This window comes from Pimephales promelas, chromosome 19, assembly GCF_988280905.1.
Source record: "Pimephales promelas chromosome 19, fPimPro1.hap1.1, whole genome shotgun sequence".
NCBI classification, from domain to species: domain Eukaryota; kingdom Metazoa; phylum Chordata; class Actinopteri; order Cypriniformes; family Leuciscidae; genus Pimephales; species Pimephales promelas.
Window position 1 is genome coordinate 6379277 of NC_142787.1, and position 23815 is coordinate 6403091.

General features: G+C 39.9%; 1 protein-coding gene across 1 annotated transcript in view; it reads right to left on the reverse strand.

Moving 5' to 3' along the window:
• gabrb4 (gamma-aminobutyric acid type A receptor subunit beta4) overlaps window positions 1–23381 on the reverse strand; it is a 111833-nt gene extending 88452 nt beyond the window's left edge. The window contains exons 1-2 of the mRNA XM_089123438.1: window positions 22031–23381; window positions 19818–19912 (exon numbers count right to left, since the gene is read on the reverse strand). Of these exons, the coding sequence (XP_088979564.1) occupies window positions 19818–19912; window positions 22031–22110 (175 nt within the window). The 5' untranslated portion in view covers window positions 22111–23381. The remainder of the gene's footprint in view (window positions 1–19817; window positions 19913–22030) is intronic.
• Window positions 23382–23815: the final 434 nt, after the last annotated feature.

Consider the following 23815-nt stretch of genomic DNA (forward strand, 5'->3'; position numbering starts at 1 on the left):
AGAGGACCAGCCGCCGCATTCCACATCCTGCAGGGATATCTACCTATATAGTAAGACTTATAATCTTATATAATCTCCATGAGATCCATTTGCGAATACCAGCTTCCATGCTGCGTCAGCACAACGTAGTACTGCTAGGAACGCAAGCCTGAACACCCTCCCCAAAAAGTGACAGATGGGAACGGAGTGTGCAAAGCGAAAGTAACTTGCAATGCTCATGGTCAGCACCCTCAAGCGTTCCAAACATAAACTGTGTGTATCCCCACCCGTAAAGAAAAGAGGACAGGGAGGAACACAAAATCTAAGGTTAGATTGTTCGCCATGCTATCTATGCTTGTAAATGATATTGTGGTTTAGCCGGTCAGACCGGATGTGCTTTTATCCTTTCCTGGTCGTGACGTCAGCCGCCCGTGACGCTTGTTTGCCACAAGTACAATCACGCAAGGGCATTCCCAAAGCGACATCGACGCAGCGCGAGTTGAAATGGAACAGTAATGTAATCGTCCAGCTTAGTTCAGTTCTCATATAATGGAGTCAATGCAGGCGGATCAATAATATTGTTGAATATTAAGTGTCCCGAACTAAGCAAGCCAAAATCTGAGACGACAGTGGCAAGGAGTGAGTAAATGATCATAGAATTTACGTTTTTGGGTGAACTATCCTTCGCAAAAAAACAAAACCAAAAACTGTAAAGACAAATTATATTAAATGTGCACTTTTAGTGTACTTCAAATCTTAAAAGTATAACTATAAAAAACTATGCTTACATATATTATAATATTAATGAAATAAAAGGCCATTTAAGTGTACTTACATTCATGACTGTTTCTTAATAAAGTACACTTATTTTGATTATTATACGAAAGCAGTTGTGAAGTACTTGACATTAATTGTATCTTTAGTGTGCTATTTGGTATACAATGTTATTTGATATACATGGCAACCTCATCATTTCAAATGTACCAATATATTTGATACATGACATGCAAGTTTCAATAGAAATGACTATGAAATGATATATTTTAATTTACTATAAGTGCTTATCAGTACATTCAACAGCACACTTTTTCATAAACAATGTGAATATGAAATTACAAACTGAGATGAGGGCTACTTAAGTGCTACATAAATGAGTCAAAAAGCAAACACGTCAGTTCAAATAATTCAATTGAATTGCAATTACATTACATTAGTATATTCTTTTGAAGTATATTATTTCTGTAATAAGTACTCTTTTTAAAAGTATAATTTTCAACAAGGGATTCCTCCAGTGTTTGTTTGCAGCACAGCATTGCTGTTGGCATTAGGAGAGTCCACGTCACCAAATCGGTACAGAGAGAGAAATGCGGGTAATTGATACTTTCACACACTTCCAATTAGAAGCTTTCCATACAGGCAGATTTAGATAGGAATTTTAGTCAAACCATCCTCCAATAGAGACCAATAGAAGGATGCCTGTTCTGTCGGGATGCCCTGTGTGTGTGTGGGTGGGTGTATGTATGTCTGGAGGGGTGCCAGAAAACATGAACTGCTTATGTAATGTGAACACACACAGGTAAATATTTTGTTTGTGCTCACACATATGTAAGGAAGAGAGAGAAGTGTGACCCTGGTATGTTAATGTAATTGGGTTTCATTTTCACACATAAATATGTGTTACAGAGCTACACAGCCAATGGGGTTCAACTTAAAGGGATAGTTCACCCAAAAATGACAATGTTGTCCACGCTTACTCGCTCTCAAGTTGTTCTAAACATGTATGAAAGATATTAATTCAAATATGTATGTGTGATCTATGATCTATCCCTTTAAACTCTCTTATGTAATAATTTACATTTTAGTGAATTGGTTTGTTTGGATAGTTCTTAGTTCCTTTGGTGGGTTTTTTGGTCTTCTTTTAACGTTAAATATTTATTTCAATGCTGCTGTTTTGAACACAGTTAATACATTATGATGTTTAATGATGTAATTTATCTGTATAAGTTTAATGGTTGTCAACCTATTGGAGATTGTGAGATATTGCACCCATTGTAGCTTTTAAATTATGTAAATACTGAGTGCATTGTATCTTGGCAAGCTACAGTTTCAAAGTATCTTTTGTGAAAATTACCTTAACATTATAACGAGGAACCCAAGGAAGATACATTTTGGAATATTGCTAATAATAATTATAAATATATATTTAAAAAAGACTTTCCGTTGCGCGAGAAAAAAAAAACCCATGTGGTTGATTTATGGCCTCGGGTGTGACATGTTGCGTATCTAGGCAACTGTATTCATGTTCCATTCTGTTGATTAAACTTTCAGCATGTTTTTTATGGGCAGCACATAAACAGGCCCCGACAACACATCCAGACTCAACCAGACCTGTGAACATGAAGGTATCTTTTGTTAGAGAGGATGACTTGAAATGAGAAACAGCAATCTCGTAAATTCAAGGTCTTCAGGGACCTTCAGAGGCTGCCCTGATTATTGAGGTTGTAAATAAGGCCAGCACAGGCTGTAATTAATCCTGTGTCTTCCTCTTCTAGACAATGGGGAATTCAGTTTCATTTGAATGGAGCAAAATGATCATTTTCCATTGTCATTTTTCCACTGGGATATTTACACTCTTAGAAGGTTTGTACATAAGAGATCTTGTATAGCCGGCTGGTCACGATCGCAAAATAAACCCAGGCAGGGCGATCAGGTTTGTTATAACCCTGAAGGAGTTTCATTTGAGTTACATTCAATGACCAACTGGTTGTACATTGCTTACCTAATAAATAAATACATGGAAATACATGAAATATTGTTCTGAATTGAAAATATTTTATGTTACTAGCCTAAAGCTTTCACCAAGAAAAATAGTCCATTACAAAGCAGAAAACAAGTGGCATGGAAACAAGGCGGAACAATGTTACAATATTAATTCATATACTGTATTATATGCCCAACTTTCTATGGACCAGTCGTTCAATCTGTCTTACGCTTTACCAAGTTTTCGTTTATCCGTCTTTGTATCTCTCACCGGTTTATTGCTAAATAAAAACATAAATAGCCCATCTTGTTGGCAGAGGCTATTTACACTAACTCCGCCCACCACTATTTAGCGTTTTGCCAGCCACCTCCAGCGTCACAAAATTTTCACAAAAAATGTCATGGCCCCCAGAATATTTGGTTGTATGAATTCCTGAACATGCAACATATCAAAAGAAAGAACAAACCCTCTGCTTAAAAAAAAGAAAATATGTTTTATTCTAGCTTTATGCTTTCTTTTTTTAATCAACACAGCTGTGAAAATCACGTTTTTAACAAAGACTCCGTCTGGATCATATTCAGAATGATGATCAAAATGGAGTAGATCGAATCCACCAACACCTCTAATGCATGCAAATATCTCGCTTGTTTTTGCATCTTCTTCGCATGTGTTTTGATCAGGAGATTCAGTAATCTTTCTGAAGATTCATGATAGCGCCACCTAGTGTATAACAGTGAAAACACGGAAAGATGGAAAATTCTGTCAATGGCGGAGAAACATTTTTTTCACAAATGACGTAAATGTTCGTCAATGGTGAGGAAAGAGTTAAGCACAAATTAAGAAAACATTTGAAAAAAAAGGATATAAAGTTAGTTACAGATTGTCCTATAACTGAAACTGGATGTGGTGTCCTTATGTTGATTGGACAGGCTGACACATTGAGCGCATGTATGTTACTACACTAAAAACCCGGCCCTGAGAGGACACCTTTAACACCTCAGAATTTTCAATATGCTTAAGGTTAGTTATATGTAGGGATAGAGATGTAAGATTCTAATAAGTCAGCATCAATTTATGATTTTAATAAATATAATACTATACAGTAAATGTTATTATATATAGTTTTATAATGTACTATAACAAATGAAGAGCAAAAGGTGTCTGCTATTATTTGCAATAAGTATAAATAGCTAACTATATTGTAAAGAAAATACTGTGAAACGAGTAAATTCAGATTATAAACAGATCAAATTAAATAGTTAAATAGTTTTTCAGTAAGGAATGTGCAGATTTTTTGGCAACACTTTACAATACGGGTACAATACAATTCATCTGCACCACACCATGTATTGTTTACAGTGTAAAAGAATCATGTCTTTGTTTAGCAAACATTGCTTTGGCAATATGCTAATTTTATACTGACTTCAATTGTGAGTCACAAGTCTTTTACGCTTCACTGCTTTGCTGCCTACAACGAGTTTCAAATCAAGTATTAGTATAATTTCAGTCAGGACTCAGGCTATTGCCTAAGAAACAAGGCAATAGACAGCAAAGCAGCAGGGTTTTGTACTCCACTCAAGCTGAGTCCGATTTGAGTTCTGCTCAGACAGGTTGCTTTCTCAGACTGTACAGCAAACCCATGGGCTACTTGTTGAGAGCTGGAGCCAAAGCCAAAACCAATAACTATAATGCTAACATGAAGGGCAACGAAGTCGAGTGTAAAGCAAGGCTGAATAAAATGACTCATCATCTACTGCTGCTGAAACAATGAACCCAAAAAGGGTGAGAGTGGCTACAAGAGGAAGACTGAAGTAACAAATACATGCATGGATGTGGGTGGGGGTGGGTGTGATATGGGGTTTAAAGGGATAGTTTCACAACTACTGATTTTTGCTAGTCGACTAGTTTTGCATAACAGTCGACGACTAGTCGACTAGTCGTTAAATGGTTTATTCTAGGGGTGTGCGATATCACGAATAGTAAATGTCTCCACGATCTGCTTTTGAAGAAATATGGTAGTATCGTGTTACAGTGCATTCTAACAGTTTTGGCGCCTCTGTCTCAACTGTACAACGCGATGTAGCCTACACATCACACGTTAAGGAATAGGTACGGGACACTGCAATTCACAAAAGTTCGTTATTTGCATAAGCCTTGCCGGTTAAACATTTAATTAACGCGCTGTTCTAACGCGCGCTTTCCTGAGCGCGCGGCATACCCCCGACGCTCACAGGCACTAGAAGCCTTTCAAACAGCGCCTGAACACTGGACTAAGTTATCTTTCGAGTCTTATTATGCTAATACTGTTAAATACACACAATGTTTACATAAGCAAAAAGTGTCTAAAGTGAAAGCAAACATTTGAGAGAAAATCTGGTGTAATATGCGTCTTTATTAAACACGTCGCGTGCTGGTCTAAAAGCGAGAGTAGTAATAGGCTACTCGTATTTTCCGCACTATAAGGCGCACTTAAAAGCCTTTAATTTTCTCAATCCGGCCTTTTCTCAAGCCTTATAATCCGGAGCGCATTATATATGGATCAATTGCTCGCGCTCGTGTCCATCTTATGCCCGCTTTGTCACACGGCCAGTTTAACCTCGTATAAATCAGGTTATGTGTGTCTCCCGCTCACGAGCGCTCACTCTTAACACACACACGCACGAACAGACACACCGTCCCCGGTCCCCTGTTGCTGTGAGCGAGTCAGGCTGCGAATGTAAGTTATGAGCCCGCCCCAGCGCGCTCACGCTTACTAAATAAACGCCTCACCTCTGACGCCGCGCACTCGCTGCATTCCCTTTAGCACATCAGTGGATGCATAACGCAAACCCAGTCAAACGTTTGAAAAATGTTCTAAAATAGGTTATTGAAGGTGCGCCTTATAGTGCTTATAGTATATAGTACTGCCGCTTGTACTTAAAGGGATAGCTCATTTTGTTTTAGTCAAATAACCAGTCAAATAGTTGATGAAACCCCTAATATATACACACACTCCCTGTCACAAGGACATCCAAAGTTCTTCAAAATAACACATGGAGGACGTTAAATGCCATTTTCATATTTATTTATGTTCTCCCAACTTCGTAAAGTGCAAGGTGCTCACAGGTGAGGTAGCAGGAAAAATTTACAAAAAAACAAATAAAAAAAAATAAAGTCAAGATACCAAAAAAACAGCCTTGCATCAGGCCTACTACTTCAATCACAGCAGTCAGTTGATACAGCATTCACTACCAACAGTCTTTACCCTCCTGATCACTTCTTTCTGTGAGAATTTATACCCCTAGGGGCAACCATTTCTCACCAATAATCACATGGGGAAGTAATAAAGATCATGAACAGCTAATAAATATCAATTAAAAATATGTGATCAAGTAACTTCATTTTCTTCACCACACAAAGTTAAATAACAGCACAACTTCACTGAATTTCAACAATAATCAAAAGAAGTTCACATTAACATCCCAATTCCCCTTCCCTTAACACCATACTTGGTATCTCCCACTTCCCATGATGCAACACAGCACAGGTATAAAAACATAAGAAAAGTCCATTCCAGTCTTTTACCCAATTCAAGATGGCCACCACCCTGTATGCTGCTTCAGGTGACAATCAACAGTCTGCAACAAATGTTAAATGTCCTCAGGGTTAGTGCTCAGGTGGCCAGTCTGAGACACAACCGCACAGTTGTGAATACATTTGTGTGGACAATCCATCTCTCATGTTGCTGGTACACTAAGGTAAATAAAGAGTCTTTAAAAACCAAGTATGTGTTCATGTGTTTTGTGGAAGAGCTAACCAGGGGTCACAAAGAGCTGAGGGTAGCTCTGTGACACTTCTCCCTCCTTCTGCAGACGACCCCTGTCGTCCCCAGTGTCAAAGCTCTGCCCCTCCACGAACCCAGGTCGAAGAACCCACTTTAGCATTCACCTCCTCTGGGATTCGGGACAAAAAGTCAGCCACCTTGTTCCTAGCTCCCGGACAGTATTTCACAGTGAACTGGTAGGGCTGGAGAGAAAGAGACCATCTTGTAATCCGGGCATTCGAGTCTTTCATACGCTCCAGCCATTGCAGAGCTCGATGGTCGGTTTCTAACACAAAGGGTCTCCCCAACAGGTAGTATCGAAGGGAATCCGTGGCCCATTTAATGGCCAAGCACTCCTGTTCCACAGTCGAATAGCGCGTTTCTCGAGGGAAAAGTTTTCGACTCAAGAATGCCACTGGCCTGCGATCTCCATCCACTTCCTGCAGTAACACCGCCCCCAGTCCGACTCCAGAGGCATCCGTCTGCAGGATGAATGGCTTCTGGAAATCTGGGCTAAGCAGAACAGAGTCCCCACATACTGCTTCTCGTAAGTCCCGGAAAGCTCGCTCACCCTGCTCCGTCCAGACCACCTTGTTGGGCGCAGCGGATCTAGTGAGATCTGTAAGCACAGAGGCCCTGGCAGAAAAGTTAGGTATAAACCTGCGATACCATCCCACCAAGCCCAGGAAGGATCTCACCTGTTTCTTAGTTGTGGGGGGTTGGTACCTTCGGATAGCCTCTATCTTCTCCTGCTGAGGCCGGATAACTCCTCCTCCAATCACAAATCCCAAGTAACTGATCTCTCTCTTGGCTATTATACACTTCTGAGGGTTAATGGTAAGACCGGCTGCCTTAATCCTCCCCAGGACTTGCTGCAGATGTTGACAGTGTTCTTCCCAGGTTTCACTAAAGATGACCACATCATCCAGATATGCCGCAGCAAACTCCCTGGTACCTTGCAGGATTTGGTCCATTAAACGTTGGAAAGTTGCTGGCGCCCCCTGCAGGCCAAAGGGCATAACCCTGAAATGGAATAACCCAAAGGGGGTCTTGAAAGCGGTCAGTTGCTTGGCTCTGGCAGTTAAAGGGACCTGCCAGTACCCCTTGCATAAGTCCACAGTGGATAGGTATTTGGCTCTGCCCAGTCTTTCCACCAACTCATCAATTCTTGGCATGGGATAAGGGTCTACCTTGGACAGGCTGTTCAGCTGTCTGAAGTCAATGCAAAATCTAAGGGTTCCATCCTTTTTGGGGACTAGAACAATGGGGCTACACCACTCACTAAGCGATGGTTCAATCACACCCATGGAGAGCATAATATCTAGTTCATCCTTAAGCACTGTCACCAGGCGTTCAGGGATCCGGTAACTCTTCTGGCGGGCGGGCGTTGCCTCCTTAAGTATGACATCATGACGTACCAGGTTAGTACACCCAGGCTTCTCCTGAAACAGCCTGGGATCCACCAGCTGCTTTATCTGGTCTATTTGAGGTTGCTCTAGGTGGGATAAATCCACAGCTTGTTGGGCGAAACTGGTTGGAAAGTACTGCTCTGTTGGTTCATCTTCCTCCCCAATCACACGAACGAAAAGTTGCACAGCCTCGGTCTCCTTCCTGTGGTGGAATTCTTTCAACAAATTAACATGGAAGTTTTGCTTTTTCTTACCCCGTTCTGGCATGGAGATCTCGTAGGTGACTCTACCCGTTTTCCGCAAAACCTCGTAGGGTCCATGCCACTTAGCTAGCAACTTGTTCTCACTGGTGGGTAGCAGCAGCAGCACTTTTTGGCCAGGCTCAAAGGATCTCTCCCTTGCCCTCTTATCATACCAAACTTTCTGAGTTTGCTGAGCTCTTCTTATGTTCTCCTGCGCCAGTGATGTCATTTCTTCCAGACGTTCCCTCATTTGGACCACATACTGTACCACACTGCACATGCCATCCTTGGGTCCCTCCCACTTCTCCTTGAGCAGGTCCAACGGTCCTCTCACCTGCCGACCGTATAACAGTTCAAATGGGGAGAAACCCGTAGACGCTTGCGGGACCTCTCTGTAAGCAAACAACAGATAAGGTAACCATTGGTCCCAGTCCGACCCTGACTTGGAAACAAACTTGCGCAGCATGCTTTTGAGGGTTTGGTTGAACCGCTCAACCAAGCCGTCAGTCTGGGGGTGGTATGGTGTGGTCTTAATGGCCCTTATTCCCAACAATTTATACACCTGTTTCAACAGCAAGGACATAAAATTAGTACCCTGATCGGTCAAGATTTCGCAAGGAATCCCCACTCTGGAAAACAGCTGCACAAGACAGTTGGCTACTTGTCTAGCTTTGATGTTTCTAAGGGGAAAAGCTTCTGGGTATTTGGTGGAATAATCACAGATTACTAGAATATACCGATTTCCATTCTTACTTCTTTCCAAGGGCCCCACTATATCCATTCCCAGACGACTAAAGGGTGTGTCAATGACCGGCAATGGTAACAAATGTGCAGGGGCAACTTTCCTTCCTGATGTCATTTGACACTCTGTACAAGTACGAATATACTCTGTTATATCCGTATACATTTTAGGCCAACTAAACCGACTTGACACCCTTGCTAACGTCTTCTGCTTGCCTAAGTGTCCTGACCACGGAACAGAGTGCCCCAAAGACATAACCGTATGACGCATTGATTCAGGAACTACCAATGCTTCAACCTCCCCTTTCACCTGATAGAGTATACCTTTTTTCACAATGTACTCTTCATCCACCAAGCACGATCCAACCTTTTTCCTAACACCATCTACTACAGACACCTTCTGGAACCAGTCTTGCAAAGTGGGATCATTTTTCTGTACTTCAGCTATGTCCTCAGGGATTGTCATATCAAGAGAGCATTCTGGCAAAGGTAGCTCCTCCACCTGCTCTTTCCCCCTACCCTCAAATTTCCGCTTCCGCCTTTCCTTTTTCGAGGTACGTCTCTTCCCTACGGCTACCTCAATGTCAACACCAGCAAACGGCATCTCCTTGAAGTCGGCTATAGCACTCTGGGCTCGAGTTACCGCATAACAAGGCTGAACTTTGGGCACCAAATCGCAAAGAATGGGAAGATCTCGCCCTAGTACTACTTCATGCGGTAACTGGGACGCAACGGCCACATGCAACAAAAAAGTCTGGCCCTGCACTGTTAGGTAAATCTCTGCAATCGGATACTCCCTAACTTCTCCATGCACACAGCACACTTTAAGGGATTCTTGGGTAATATATTCATCTTCAGAAACCAAGCTGTCCTGCACTAATGTCTGACTGCTACCTGTATCCACTAAGGCCTTAGCCGATTGACCATTCACAAGTACCGGTATCAGTATGTCTGTGGGGCGGGTCTGTCCAGACTCATCGGCTAAAGTTTGGGGCTGGTAGGGGCGGGGAACATGACAGAAAGCAGAATGCTTAACCTTCCTGGATGGACAACAGGGTTTTGTATGTCCTACCTCCCCACAATAGTAACATCTAACTTCCTGCTTGTTAGTTTTATCCCCTTTCACCTGATTTCTAACAAAACCCCCTTTACCTTGGCCATGACCACCCTCACCCCCAGACTTACTTGGCCATTTTTGACTTCGAGCTCCAAAGCTGTGCTGGGCCTCCTGGCGTGCGGCTAGGTATGTCTCTGCAAGTTTTGCTGCTTCTTCTGCTGTGGCTGGATCATGCTCCTTAATCCACACTGCCATGTCAGAGTTTATCATTCGCATAAATTGCTCCAAGATAATGAGTTCGGACAACTGCTGTATAGTACACCTCTCTGGCTTCACCCATTTTGAGAAAAGATCTTTCAATCGCACATAAAGCTCACGGGGGTTCTCGTCTGGCAGAATCTCTGAGGAGCGAAACCTTTGTCGGTAGATCTCCGCATTAATCTGGTATTTCATAAGTATCGCCTCCTTGACCTTCTCATAGTCCTCAGCATCATTCCCATCCATGGCTACATAGGCACCACGTGCTTTTCCCGTTAACAGAGGAACCAGTCTGATTGCCCAATTGGCCTGAGGCCATCTGCACGCAGTGGCCATCCTTTCAAAGGTTGTCAAGAACTGCTCGATGTCATCATCTCTTGTCAAGGGATGTAATCTTGGCTCGATGCTTCCTGATGACATACCTTCTCCGGTTGGTTCTGGACTTGTAACTGTAAGCGCAGCCTGACTTCCTCTGTGGTCCCCTCCAGCCTGGATCTGGATCACCTGATGTTGTATTTGCTGGAATTGGTGCTGCATATTTCGCCAACGCTGGTCTTGCTTCGCCATTACTTGCTCCATCCGATCATCCCGGGCGGCTTGGGACTGCAGTAGAACTTTAACCAGGCTGGCCAGTTCTGAGACACTTCCCTCCACCGGGCTTGCTGTGGCTTGTAACTCTGTCGAGCTGGGCGGCTCCTGATCCATTCCCAACTGCTCATCTGTGCCCGCACCTCGATCTTGTCTGGTCTTGGGTGGCATAATATAATCCCACTTCTGACACCACTTGTCACAAGGACATCCAAAGTTCTTCAAAATAACACATGGAGGACGTTAAATGCCATTTTCATATTTATTTATGTTCTCCCAACTTCGTAAAGTGCAAGGTGCTCACAGGTGAGGTAGCAGGAAAAATTTACAAAAAAACAAATAAAAAAAAATAAAGTCAAGATACCAAAAAAACAGCCTTGCATCAGGCCTACTACTTCAATCACAGCAGTCAGTTGATACAGCATTCACTACCAACAGTCTTTACCCTCCTGATCACTTCTTTCTGTGAGAATTTATACCCCTAGGGGCAACCATTTCTCACCAATAATCACATGGGGAAGTAATAAAGATCATGAACAGCTAATAAATATCAATTAAAAATATGTGATCAAGTAACTTCATTTTCTTCACCACACAAAGTTAAATAACAGCACAACTTCACTGAATTTCAACAATAATCAAAAGAAGTTCACATTAACATCCCAATTCCCCTTCCCTTAACACCATACTTGGTATCTCCCACTTCCCATGATGCAACACAGCACAGGTATAAAAACATAAGAAAAGTCCATTCCAGTCTTTTACCCAATTCAAGATGGCCACCACCCTGTATGCTGCTTCAGGTGACAATCAACAGTCTGCAACAAATGTTAAATGTCCTCAGGGTTAGTGCTCAGGTGGCCAGTCTGAGACACAACCGCACAGTTGTGAATACATTTGTGTGGACAATCCATCTCTCATGTTGCTGGTACACTAAGGTAAATAAAGAGTCTTTAAAAACCAAGTATGTGTTCATGTGTTTTGTGGAAGAGCTAACCAGGGGTCACAAAGAGCTGAGGGTAGCTCTGTGACACTCCCCCAGGGCCGGATTAACCATAGGGCAACTGGGCACTTGCCCAGGGGCCCACAACATCTAAGGGGCCCTGCAGGACACCAGTGGCAATCGGGAGAGTCGGGAGTTTCCCAGGTGGGCCGGTAGTGTTCGAGGCGGCGAGGAACGGTTTGATAAAACAGAACGTATGTTTGCACTAAGTGCCTGTCTTTAATGAAAAAAGACGCCGGTCACGTCACAGCTGAAGTGGCGTAAGTCGTAGGTCGTAGCGCGCAAAACGCGTGAATAAGCTTTTGATGTGCTTGACGCGAGTTCGAATCCGCTTTTTGCCGAAGTCTCTTCTCCCTTTTCCCAACACATATGAGTTGTAAAATGTATAACCTAACATAGGTCTCTAGCGTTATATTTTACCAACGAACTAAAATCGAAACCATGATATGGATTTTTGCCTTTATAAAACAGCACTAGACTTTAAGAATAGGCATCCTGTTAGTGCTGGGTGAATTAAAGAAAAGTGTGCACTTTGCCCACGCGATCATCATGGTCATCTGGTGTTTTCTCCTAAATACAAGCTCAAGGGTTTATTTCTTGCAAGCGAAGAAATAAGGACTAAAGTATTTTAATTTTCCTATAATATAGTGTAATGTAGACTAAAATATAGGCTACTTTTGAAATATTCATTTTCATTTATATAGTACATTTATAAGCTTTATGGATTTTACGTCAGGAATAATTATATAAATCATTTTTACATTATTATAATAATTGTTTGGGATCCTAATAATGTAATGTAGACTGAGACTCAACTAAAAAGATGATTGAGCCCTGTTTATTGTCCTGGTACAAATCAATGCGTTTTCTTTCTTCAACGAGCAGTTCATGGGTTGAAGCTCTTAATTTTGATCTCTCAAAGAGCACGAAATTGATGCATTTAACCTTAAAATGAACAAATTTTCTTGCGGGGGAGCATGCCCCCCAACCCCCCTAGAGGAAGAGTAAATCAGTAAAACTGTAAATGCTATATTAAGGGTCCACCCAACATAGTTTTCCAATTTCCTATAGGAAAGAACAACCATTTATGAACTTTACTCCAGCATAGTTCAACAAAGTTAATTTTAAGTCAATAAAACTCTAAATGTACAAACAAAATACATTTGGCCTGCCTAAGAAGGGGCCTACAAGACATTGTGCCCAGGGGCCTCTGAACTCTTAATCCAGCCCTGCACTCACCTAAAGGATTATTAGGAACACCATACTAATACTGTGTTTGACCCCCTTTCGCCTTCAGAACTGCCTTAATTCTATGTGGCATTGCTTCAACATATTGATAGGATAGCATCTTGCAGTTGATGGAGATTTTTGGGATGCACATCCAGGGCACGGAGCTCCTGTTCCACCACATCCCAAAGATGCTCTATTGGGCTGAGAACTGGTGAATGTGGGGGCCATTTTAGTACAGTGAACTCATTGTCATGGTCAAGAAATTTTTTTTTTTAAATGATTCGAGCTTTATGACGTGGTGCATTATCCTGCTGGAAGTAGCCATAAAGGGATGGACATGGTCAGAAACAATGCTGCCTGCACCACCAGCCTGCACAGTGGTAACAAGGCATGATGGATCCATGTTCTCATTCTGTTTACAGCCAATTCTTTAATCTACCATCTAAATGTCTCAACAGAGATCGAGACTCATCAGACCAGCCAACATTTTTCCAGTCTTCAACTGTCCAATTTTGGTGAGCTCTTGCAAATTGTAGCCTCTTTTTCCTATTTGTAGTGGAGATGAGTGGTACCCGGTGGGGTCTTCTGCTGTTGTAGCCCATCCGCCTCAAGGTTGTGCATGTTGTGGCTTCACAAATGCTTTGTTGCATACCTCAGTTGTAACAAGTGGTTATTTCAGTCAAAGTTGCTCTTCTATCAGCTTGAATCAGTCGGCCCATTCTCCTCTGACCTTTAGCATCAACAAGGCATTTTCGCCCACAAGACTGCCGCATAACGGATGTTTTTCCCTTTTCACACCATTCTTTGTAAACCCTAGAAATGGTTGTGTGTGAAAATCCCAGTGACTGAGCAGATTGTGAAATACTCAGACCGGCCCATCTGGCACCAACAACCATGCCACACTCAAAATTGCTTAAATCACCTTTCTTTCCCTTTCTGACATTCAGTTTGGAGTTCAGGAGATTGTGTTGACCAGGACCACACACCTGAATGCATAGAAGCAACTGCCATGTGATTGGTTGATTAGATAATTGCATTAATGAGAAATTGAACAGGTGTTCCTAATAATCCTTTAGGTGAGTATATATATATATATATATATATATATATATATATATATATATATTACAGAATATGTTGGTAATCAAACATTAACTCCCATAGTAGGAAAAAATACTATGGAAGTCAATGGTTGTAGTCAACTGTTTGATTACCAAATTCTTTAAAATATATAATTTTTTGTTCAACAGTAAAAAGAAACTCAAACAGGTTTGGTGAGTTTTTTGGCGAGTAATTGATGACAACATTTTTATTTTAGGGTGAACAATTCAAAGACACACTATTTTGTACTATACAGATGTATAGTAAGAGAAAAATCTGTTTTTCTCAGTCGCTCTGGTTAATGCAAAGCCACCACACAATGGACCAGCAAAAGCCAGCAATAAATCCATAGTTTGTCAATTTATGTCACTAAACATATCATTGCCATCAGAATAAGTTCTTGTGTCATTGTTCACAAACAATATAGTCAAAATGCTTAGTCAAGTTAGTGTATACTCTGAAAGTATTTTCTCATTTTTGTGTATAGCAAAGATTAATTTCAACAGTACAAATTTAGCGTATATAAAATATTGATAGCAAGAGACTGGTCTGATTCGCTTTTCACTGACAACAAATCACAGTAAAATGTCAAAGAAAAAGACAAGTCGTACGTATTTGTATAATAAGTATAAGTATACTATATACTGTCAAATGTGAGTGGACTACTGTAACATAAAGCATTACAGCATTACAGTAAGTACACAGTATTACAGAAGAGTGCACATTGTTGGATTACATACTTGTCTACGGAACATTTGAATGATTGAGGACACGGCTGTTCTCTCAACATTTGGCTGCCCTGCTCGACCAGCCTCTCCCATTGAAACGCCATGATTGAGAACATGGTACACAATGGCGGCCTTTATTTTATCTGAAATGTGCCTACAGTACAGTATGTCATTGGTCTCTTCTAACTCTTCAACATGTTTTGCCTCTCTACCCTTCCTCAAAACATCTTTATACTCCTCTTCTTCTTCCCGGCTGTTGACCCTGTTCATTTCTCTATTGTTCTTCTATAATTAGAATTTGTCTACCGAAAGGTCATTAGATGCACCTCTGAACTGGTTTTACTAATGCTTTACATTCCCCTTTATTAGTTAAATTCAAGATTCATCTGTGCAGTTTTTACAATTCAGGTCATATTAAAAAAAATATATAATACAAATGTTTAGAAAATATGCTTGACAGATTATGACAAATAGTTCAACCATTTTGCATTTAATGACTTACGCAATGAACTAATGTTTTATGCAATGAACTAATGTTTTTCCCTAAATGTTTTGAGGGATAATACTATTCGACAGAAAACCAGTATAATGTATTATGATCAACATGACATAAGGAATTGATAATGTAGGAAACAGCAAACAATTGTACATAGTCAATTGCATGAACGTACCAAAGCACTGGAAGTTTGCACAAGAGTAGTTTTGAGAATTTGAGAAAAATGGCAACTTGTTTTTGAACTTTAAATCATGTAAATAGATTCAAGCAGAACCTCCAACAACAACAAAAAAAGATTTTAAATTAGCAAAATGTGCACTTTAATAGTCTGAGTTTTGTTTGAGGTACACGGAAGTCAACTAGATATCCAAACTGTATAATCATTTAATAATCAGTACCTGTATGACTTTTAAACAAATGAAAATTTTGAGCACCAAATCTAAATGGAATTGAAATTTAGCATTTGCAGTGTTCATTTTGTCAGCAAATTGGAAGGGTTAATCTATAATAAGACATTTGCACTGAAAAGAATGACAATGGCTTTAAAAAAATGCAATGTGCAACGCAATTTCAGTACCTTTAGAGCAGGGGTGCCCAATCCTGCTCCTGGCGATCGACTGTCCTTGACAGTTCATCTCAAACCCTAATCAAACACACCTGAAGTAGCCAATTAAGGTCTTTAGGATCACATTCAGGTGTGTTTGATTAGGGTTGGAGATGAACTGTGCAGGACAGTCGATCGCCAGGAGCAGGATTGGGCACCCCTGCTTTAGAGGTTCATTAAACCTGCTTGTGGATATTTTGTTAATGGCATTTTTTTTTTCAGCAGTACTGTTGCGCAACTGTTTTTTTTTTTATGTGTGAATTCATGTCGTGTAAGCAGGCTTTTCCTTCATGTGTGTTGTGATGTGACTTGGGATGCGCACACACACAAATACACCACGGCCAAACCCCGCGGCTATCCCTCTAGCCGGCCAGAGAGATGAAGCGCTTTTAGGGCAGCCTGGTTTCCCGACAACCTAACTGGCCTCTTTCTTTCTCTCCATCTCTCTCCTCTCTGCCCTCTTCACCCCCCCCCCTCCCCCCCTCGCTCGGGCTAGCGTAGCTGCGGTCTGGGTCCAATTAAAATGCACGGTGCTCTAAAGCTGAAGTTGGTCAGCAGTTGTGTCAGGAGACTTGGGCTCTGACTGATGATAGAATTATCAGGATGTGATAGACTACAGTTCCCTGGCCTGCATCAGAGCGGATGCTGCTCCCAATACAAACGTGCAGCGCTGCATCAGTGCTCTGTGGAGGGGCCATCACTCCTGGTGAAACGATTCAAAAACCAGAATAGAGAACATCTGTTCTCATCTGAGAATATCTGGTTGTTGGATTTACTTAAAATTTATATGCACCATTTTTGCATCATACTTTTTAAGTAATCCCAACTTGGAATAATTTTACTTAAAATTAACAAGAAAACCTTCGTTACATGTACTTAAATATTTGAGTTCACGCAACATCCATTGCTTAAATTGTTCGTTTCTAAATGTTGATACAAAATTCGTAGCAATTCTGAAATTTATTTTAAAGTTAATTTTTTGTCCAAAAATGCATTAAACGATTGAGTGCAAGTTAAAAGTAAGGCTTCCATTTATTTCAACGTTTTCACATGTGCTTCACAAAATGGCTCCAATTTTTGGCTGGAAAGGCATCACGGGAAATTGCAAATCACGTGGCTCGTATAGTTACTTAAAATGTTATGCTCGATTTACCTACAGTTTTTTTTCATTCGCTTTGGTACTATTTTCACAAGTAAGGTGTACATTTTCAAAACTTTTAGTGCTAATATCACAACAGATCATCAAAAGTGCACTTTTTTCAAACATTTCATCATGTTTTCAACTGTGTTAGTACAATTGACACAATCACAAAGTATCCTTTTCACAACACAAAATAAGTGTTTCATCTACATTTGTAACGGTCACCAGCTGGAGTGCCCTTGATACCCACCAGAAGGCACTCCAGATTAGTCTTGTATCACTCTCAGACTACATTTCCCATAACTCATTGCTCGGACTCATCTTCACTGATCACACTCACCTGTACCTCATTCACTGATTGCATTCACCTGTGTCTCATCCTGTTAGTGTCTATATATACCTTGTGTTCACGTTCAGTGTTTGCGAAGTCTTGTTGTACTGTGTGTCTGCATTTCTGAGCGTTTTCCGTGTTTGTGTTCTGGTTTTTGACTTTGGATTGTTTTTGGATTCTGATTATTGCTGCCTGCCCTGACCTCTGCCTGCTTCTTGGATTCCCATTGTGTACTCTCCATTGTTCTGTCTGCCAATTCTCGACCCTGCCTGTACGACTATTCTTAATAAAGCTGCATTTGGATCTACATCTCCCAGTCTCGGAGCAGTTCATAACAACATTATTGTTTCATTCACAGTAACTGCCTTTCATAAAGCTCTTACTATCAAACTTTTGATTTGCATCTCTTTTTGTTCAGTTTAATACTTTTGTCTATTATTTAATCCAACAGATCTTAATGGTTAATCAATTAAAATAAAATGTGTGTTTGTATGAATATTTACAGTAAATTACATGTAACCACACATGATGAATACTCGTTATAGCTAATTGATTTCACAGTGGTAACCACAATTGGCCACTATATACTGTAACATTCATTGTGATGTGGACGAGAATCTATGGCCAAATGCTCAGGACAGGCTTGATCCAAATTACAGTAATTTACGTACTGTAATGCGTGCTCTAAATGTTATGTTTTGTTCTCATTTAGTTATATTTCATTATAGAAAGTATACCTATGTTACAATTATGTCTGAAAAATAAAAACTATACAGTAATTTGCCTAAATGATTGTAGAGGATGTCTTCATTGATCCTTCACTTGATTACATTGATATTTGGAAATTATAGATAATGTAAATGTTGGGTACTGTAAGTGTATTGCTTAATGTTACAGTAAAACTGTGTAATCTGTCTTTTATAGTACTGTAGCATATTCATTTCAGCACTTCTAAGGCCGATTTGAAACATGTATCTTGCATTGTTTGCTGTTGGATGAACTGATTGTTAAAAGTACTAAACTGAAAGAAGATCATATTGTTGTGTTTCAGTGATTAAACCAAATGTTCTCATTACATATTACAATAATCTTGTGTTTAAAATAATGATTATGTGGACTGAAAACATGTGCAACTGACTGAAAGCATTACATCAGGTTTTGAAAGAATGACTAGCTGCGTTACAAGTGTGATCAGTTTGGATTTTTGTACTAAGAGTTTTGAAAATGAATGTACACCTTACTTGTGAAAATAGTACCAAAGCGAATAAAAAAAACTGTAATTTTGAAGCAATTATTATAGTAGTTGACATGACTTATGTTTTTTCACTTTATTTATGCATACATTTAAATTCACCTTTTTTGTGTTACACACACTATATACGTATGTTAAGTAGAGGTTGAAAAGTTATGAATACTTAATTTTTTTGTGTTTAATCTAATTACTTTTTTAAGTAATGGTTGTTCAGCCAACGAACTGTTACAGATAACACTTATAGATACTGATAGATAGATAGATAGATAGATAGATAGATAGATAGATAGATAGATAGATAGATAGATAGATAGATAGATAGATAGATAGATAGATAGATAGATAGATAGATAGATAGACAGACACTGAAATACAAAGCAATTTGCTGAAGGGGAGCTGCAAAGCTGAATTAAAAAAAGTACATTCTGTATCAAATTGATAGTCTCTTTGCAATATCAGGGGGCCAACAGAATGCTTCTGATGAATAGCCAGACAAGCCAACTTCTAGTTGTGGTGAAACAAAATCCCCCCACCCCCACCCCCGACTTTGTGGTTCGAAAAACATCTCGATGTCCTTCAACAATGTAAACGTGTGCAGAAATATGGACCATGAGCTGCAACCTAAAACTGTGTGCTCAGCCTTTCTGAAAACTGTACCCAAACAACTTTTTATAGGGAAGGAGGGGTCCGGGGGAAAAATAAATAAATAAATAAATACGGCATAGTACAAGAGTACAAAGTGCCTTTCCATCCCAAAAAGCTTCTTGTTTTCTCTGCCTAACCTTGAAATTGATGCTTTTAAATCATGAGATGTTTCAGCAATTTCTTGAAAATGTCTGCCTTCATACAGTCACTTTATATTCCGTCTTTACATGAGATCATGAGCAACAAACCAGCAAGTTTTGAAAACCTTCCTACACAGGAGATTTATGATCAGATGTGCAGTGCGGAAAACATAGCACAATATTTTTCTATATACATACAGTACTGCATTTGCCAATGATAATGATTTTTCACTAGACTCCAGATGAGTGACTTTTTAGATAGCGCCTGACTGGTAAGAGAATAGGTTTTTACGAAAGGATCATGCGTACCTCCGAAGTCTGGCCGGAGACGGATGTCATACCCCTTCAGCAATTTGTCCACTGTCGTCTTGGCCACAGATATTCCGGTATTTCCGGTGGAGGTGCTGCAAGAGAGAGAATTGAGAGTGCTTTTTGTCAAAATGTATCTAAACCGAATATACAGCTTATAGCAAATTTGTTAATGCATATGATGTAATTGAATCATATATCCTTGATTGTTTTTTTGCAATGCATTTTGTTTTCATTCAGACAGATTGAGAATGTTTGGCGTACTTGCCAATCTGAAGAGGCTTATCTTTAGATCAATACAACCACCACATAATCATGAACATAAATCTATGTGACTGAATAATTTATTGTTTTACAGAGCACAAAGTGTTACTGAAAGCGCATTTGGATCTTAAACAGAAACATCTAATAATGACTGTGCACGACTGTGTCATGTTGCTGAAACTACATCAAAAACACTCAAACATCATACTGTCATATGGGGTTGGTCAGTTCAACATGTAACTTTGACAACTGGCATGACTGGGTTTATCTGGTTCAAACATGCAGTCCAGAGCCAGGGTTTCTTAACTCGGGGTCTTTGGGTCCCTGAGGCTCCGTCAACAGATGGGAAGTAGAAGCATAACATAATCTTTTTTTTTTAAATCAACATCAAGATTTTAGGGTAAAATGTATATGAATGTTTTAGGATCACATTTTTTAAATTTGGCCTTCATTAGGTCATTGTAGATAATGTTGTGATATGACAGACACATATTGAAAAGAGCAAATATTCCACAAAGTCTCAACTAATATGAGGTCATTAAGGCTGTATGCAAAATAATTTATAAATAAAATAGTTTTCGGTGTAGTATAACTTTACGCGTTATGGGAAAATGTGTAGTTACCTTTAAAAATGGAGGAGAAAAATGTATCTACATATTATGAATTGTCTCAAAGTGTGTAATGATGTTTGATAATGTTAATGGTAGCTATTCATGAAAATTAATATACATTGAAAGTGTTGGGAGTCCCTGTTTGAACTTATAGGGTTCCTGGGTCTATAAAAGTTGTAAAACCCCTGTAGGTGTTTGACAACTACTAATTTGCACATGAAAATGCCTATGTGCCTTTAAACTAATGCATTTAAAAATTCCATATCTCAGCCATGCACGCTGCACTTGAAATGAAAATAGTAAAACGTCACAATGGAAGGCATTTAGGTTTTAGGCCACCACTGTTAATTTTAATATAATTTATTGAAAATCATAATAATCACGACATGCGATGACAAAAGACAGCAGTGTTTAACATATAATAATGCTTGCCATTTGTCTTACAGGTGTTCCGCATACACAGTATGAGACGGAGAAAAGATATATGTGTCTTCGGCCTCATAATCTTCAAAGCCACGTCGCATCTCAATGATCACCAGCGAACACATGCCATTAACCATTATTGACTAATAGGCGTCGTCGGTTTTATTCTTATTGGCTGAGTGATGATGGATCTCTTCTAACACCAGTGACATGGTGGTATGGGTGGGGGTGGAGCAGAAGAAAAGCACTGATCATTTGTAAATGTGTATTTCACTCAGTGGATCATTGCATGCAAATATATATTGTTACAGATGAAACCGAATGTTGCTACTACATTTTACTTAAAACGCGTTTCAAAACACAGCTCTGTCATGCCCTGATTTTAATTGAAGCCAGAATACCGAGATGTCACTGTTAAATCACTGGGCCGAGTGGATGGAGAATGCAGTATGAGTATTTAGCAATATAGCCTATATATATTCAATTAGTTAATAATTAGGTAATTTACTGTTTAACTGGAAAGAGATTTTTTTTTTTCAAAGGATAATAATAATATGTAATCGACAAACAAAAGACATGGCATATTCAAAAGAAAAAAATTTGTTTTCAATAATAGGCCTATACGCGCTGCATAATTGAAATAACCATGTTTCTCACACATAGCCTATATGATTCTCTCTCTCTCTCTCTCTCTCTCTCTCTCTCTCTCTCTCTCTCTCTCTCTCTCTCTCTCTATTAGACACTGCACACACACAATTCGACAGTTTATTCAGGTAAAAAGGAAATTAAACATTATGTACAGTACGCTATATCCCTATCAGTGAATCATGTGAGTGTCTGTTGGGATTTGACCAAAAAGTGGGCTCATTCATCCAGTCCAATAGTTATAATTTCCAATATTTATCATTATCTTACCTTTGTACAAAGCAGACAAAGGACAAAGCCGCCAGAGCAGAAACAATTCCACATAATTTGTCTTCTTGAGGACCCAACATTTCCACAAATCCGTTAATTCAGTTTCAATAATCCAACCGCCTGTGCTCCAAACTGATGTAAAACAAACAAACAAACAAAAAAAGCAAAGCAAAACAAAAACAAACAAACAAACAACCCCCCCCAAAAAATAATTATCCAAAAAGAATCCAAAAGAAGGGGAGGGAAAAAACAGCCAAATGAATGAAAGAGATCAAAGCACCAATGCACGCATGTGTGATGGCCCCGCAAAATAAATAAAAAATAAAAAAATAAATAAAAATAAATAAATAAAATATTTAATGGGTCCCAGTTGTTGTTGTTTTCTTTTTTTTTCTTCAGCTATGGAAATCCGTGCAGGTCAGAGACCCCCTCGATCAAAACCAGAAGATCAGACATCTCTCTCAGCTTCGACTGGACTTCTGGGAAAGTGCTGGAAAGTCTTCTTCAACCAAAACATGGAGAAAAAAATAAATAAATATAAGATGATGAAAAAAAAATGGAAGAGAATCAATCTTCTTCTACACCTGTCGTCGCAATTTCCAGGTCCAAAGCTGTGGGCAAGCCATGGCTCCAGAGATGCTCCTTCAAAGAGGGGGGTGCTCCACAGTAAGTGATATTTTTATTTATTTCCCCCCTCAGCTATAAAGGTTGGAGACAAAGAAAAAAAAATCTGCATCCCCTACTGCTGATGGTCGAGATATTCCTCTTAAAGTCACTGGGGAGAAAATATGCACATTTAAAGAAATGCAGCAGAGAATATCTGATGCAGACGTCAGAGCTTGTAGTCCATAGTACAACCTTATATGAAGCAGAAGCAGGGTGAAAAAAAAACACGTATGTATCTCAAATAAAACGCTTGCAAATGTCCAAGCTTTGTCTAGCCTAATGGAAAACCCCCCTTATCTCTCGATTGAATCCCCGAGCATGTTCCTGCTCTTGTTCAGAGCAAATGATGACACACTTCAATTGCAATAACACCTCCAGGAATCGTAAAACATAATCAAGACTGGAACAGAAATCTCCGTCGCACACGCTTGGATTTCAAAAGAAGAGTAAAAGACATGGTCCCTCTTTGAATGTGCTGAATAAAATGCCGGTGTTTGTTGAAAAAATAAAAGCGAAAGCGAACTAAAGAGGAAAGGCAGTCTGTCCACGCGCTTGTCTCGCGGAGGAATGATGTCTGTACTTGTCGGCTCGCGCGCTGCAACCTATTAAAATGCTGCGAGAGTATCCCGGCGCATTTTCATGCATTTCTTCCACATTCTTCAGCTCAACACACCCTCGAAATCACAAACTCAGAAACGACAAAAAAAAAAAAAAAAAAAAAGTAAATAATGACGGACAAATACGATTTTGAAATCAGTGACACTCTTTTTGCACACGCCAACATGCAGGTTGCGATAATATATCAAGATAAGGAACAAATGAAATTATAAAAAAAATAAAAACAATTTTGCACATTGCACAAATATATAAGTGGTGTATTTTTCCCATGTATTTTTACTCAGTGGAAGAAGGATGCAGGCATCTGCTGCTGTCTAGTTGCTAGGCAACCATGCTAGCAGTGATGCAGAGCAGTGGTGTTTTGGTGGCACATTTAAAGGAGCTTCTCTGTTGCATCTCCTGGACAGGAGGGCCCCAATGGTGATGTGGACATCCTCAACCCCCACTTAGCGCTTTGACGGTCCCCACTGAAATGTGAGGACCGTTGATGTGAAGGGAAGA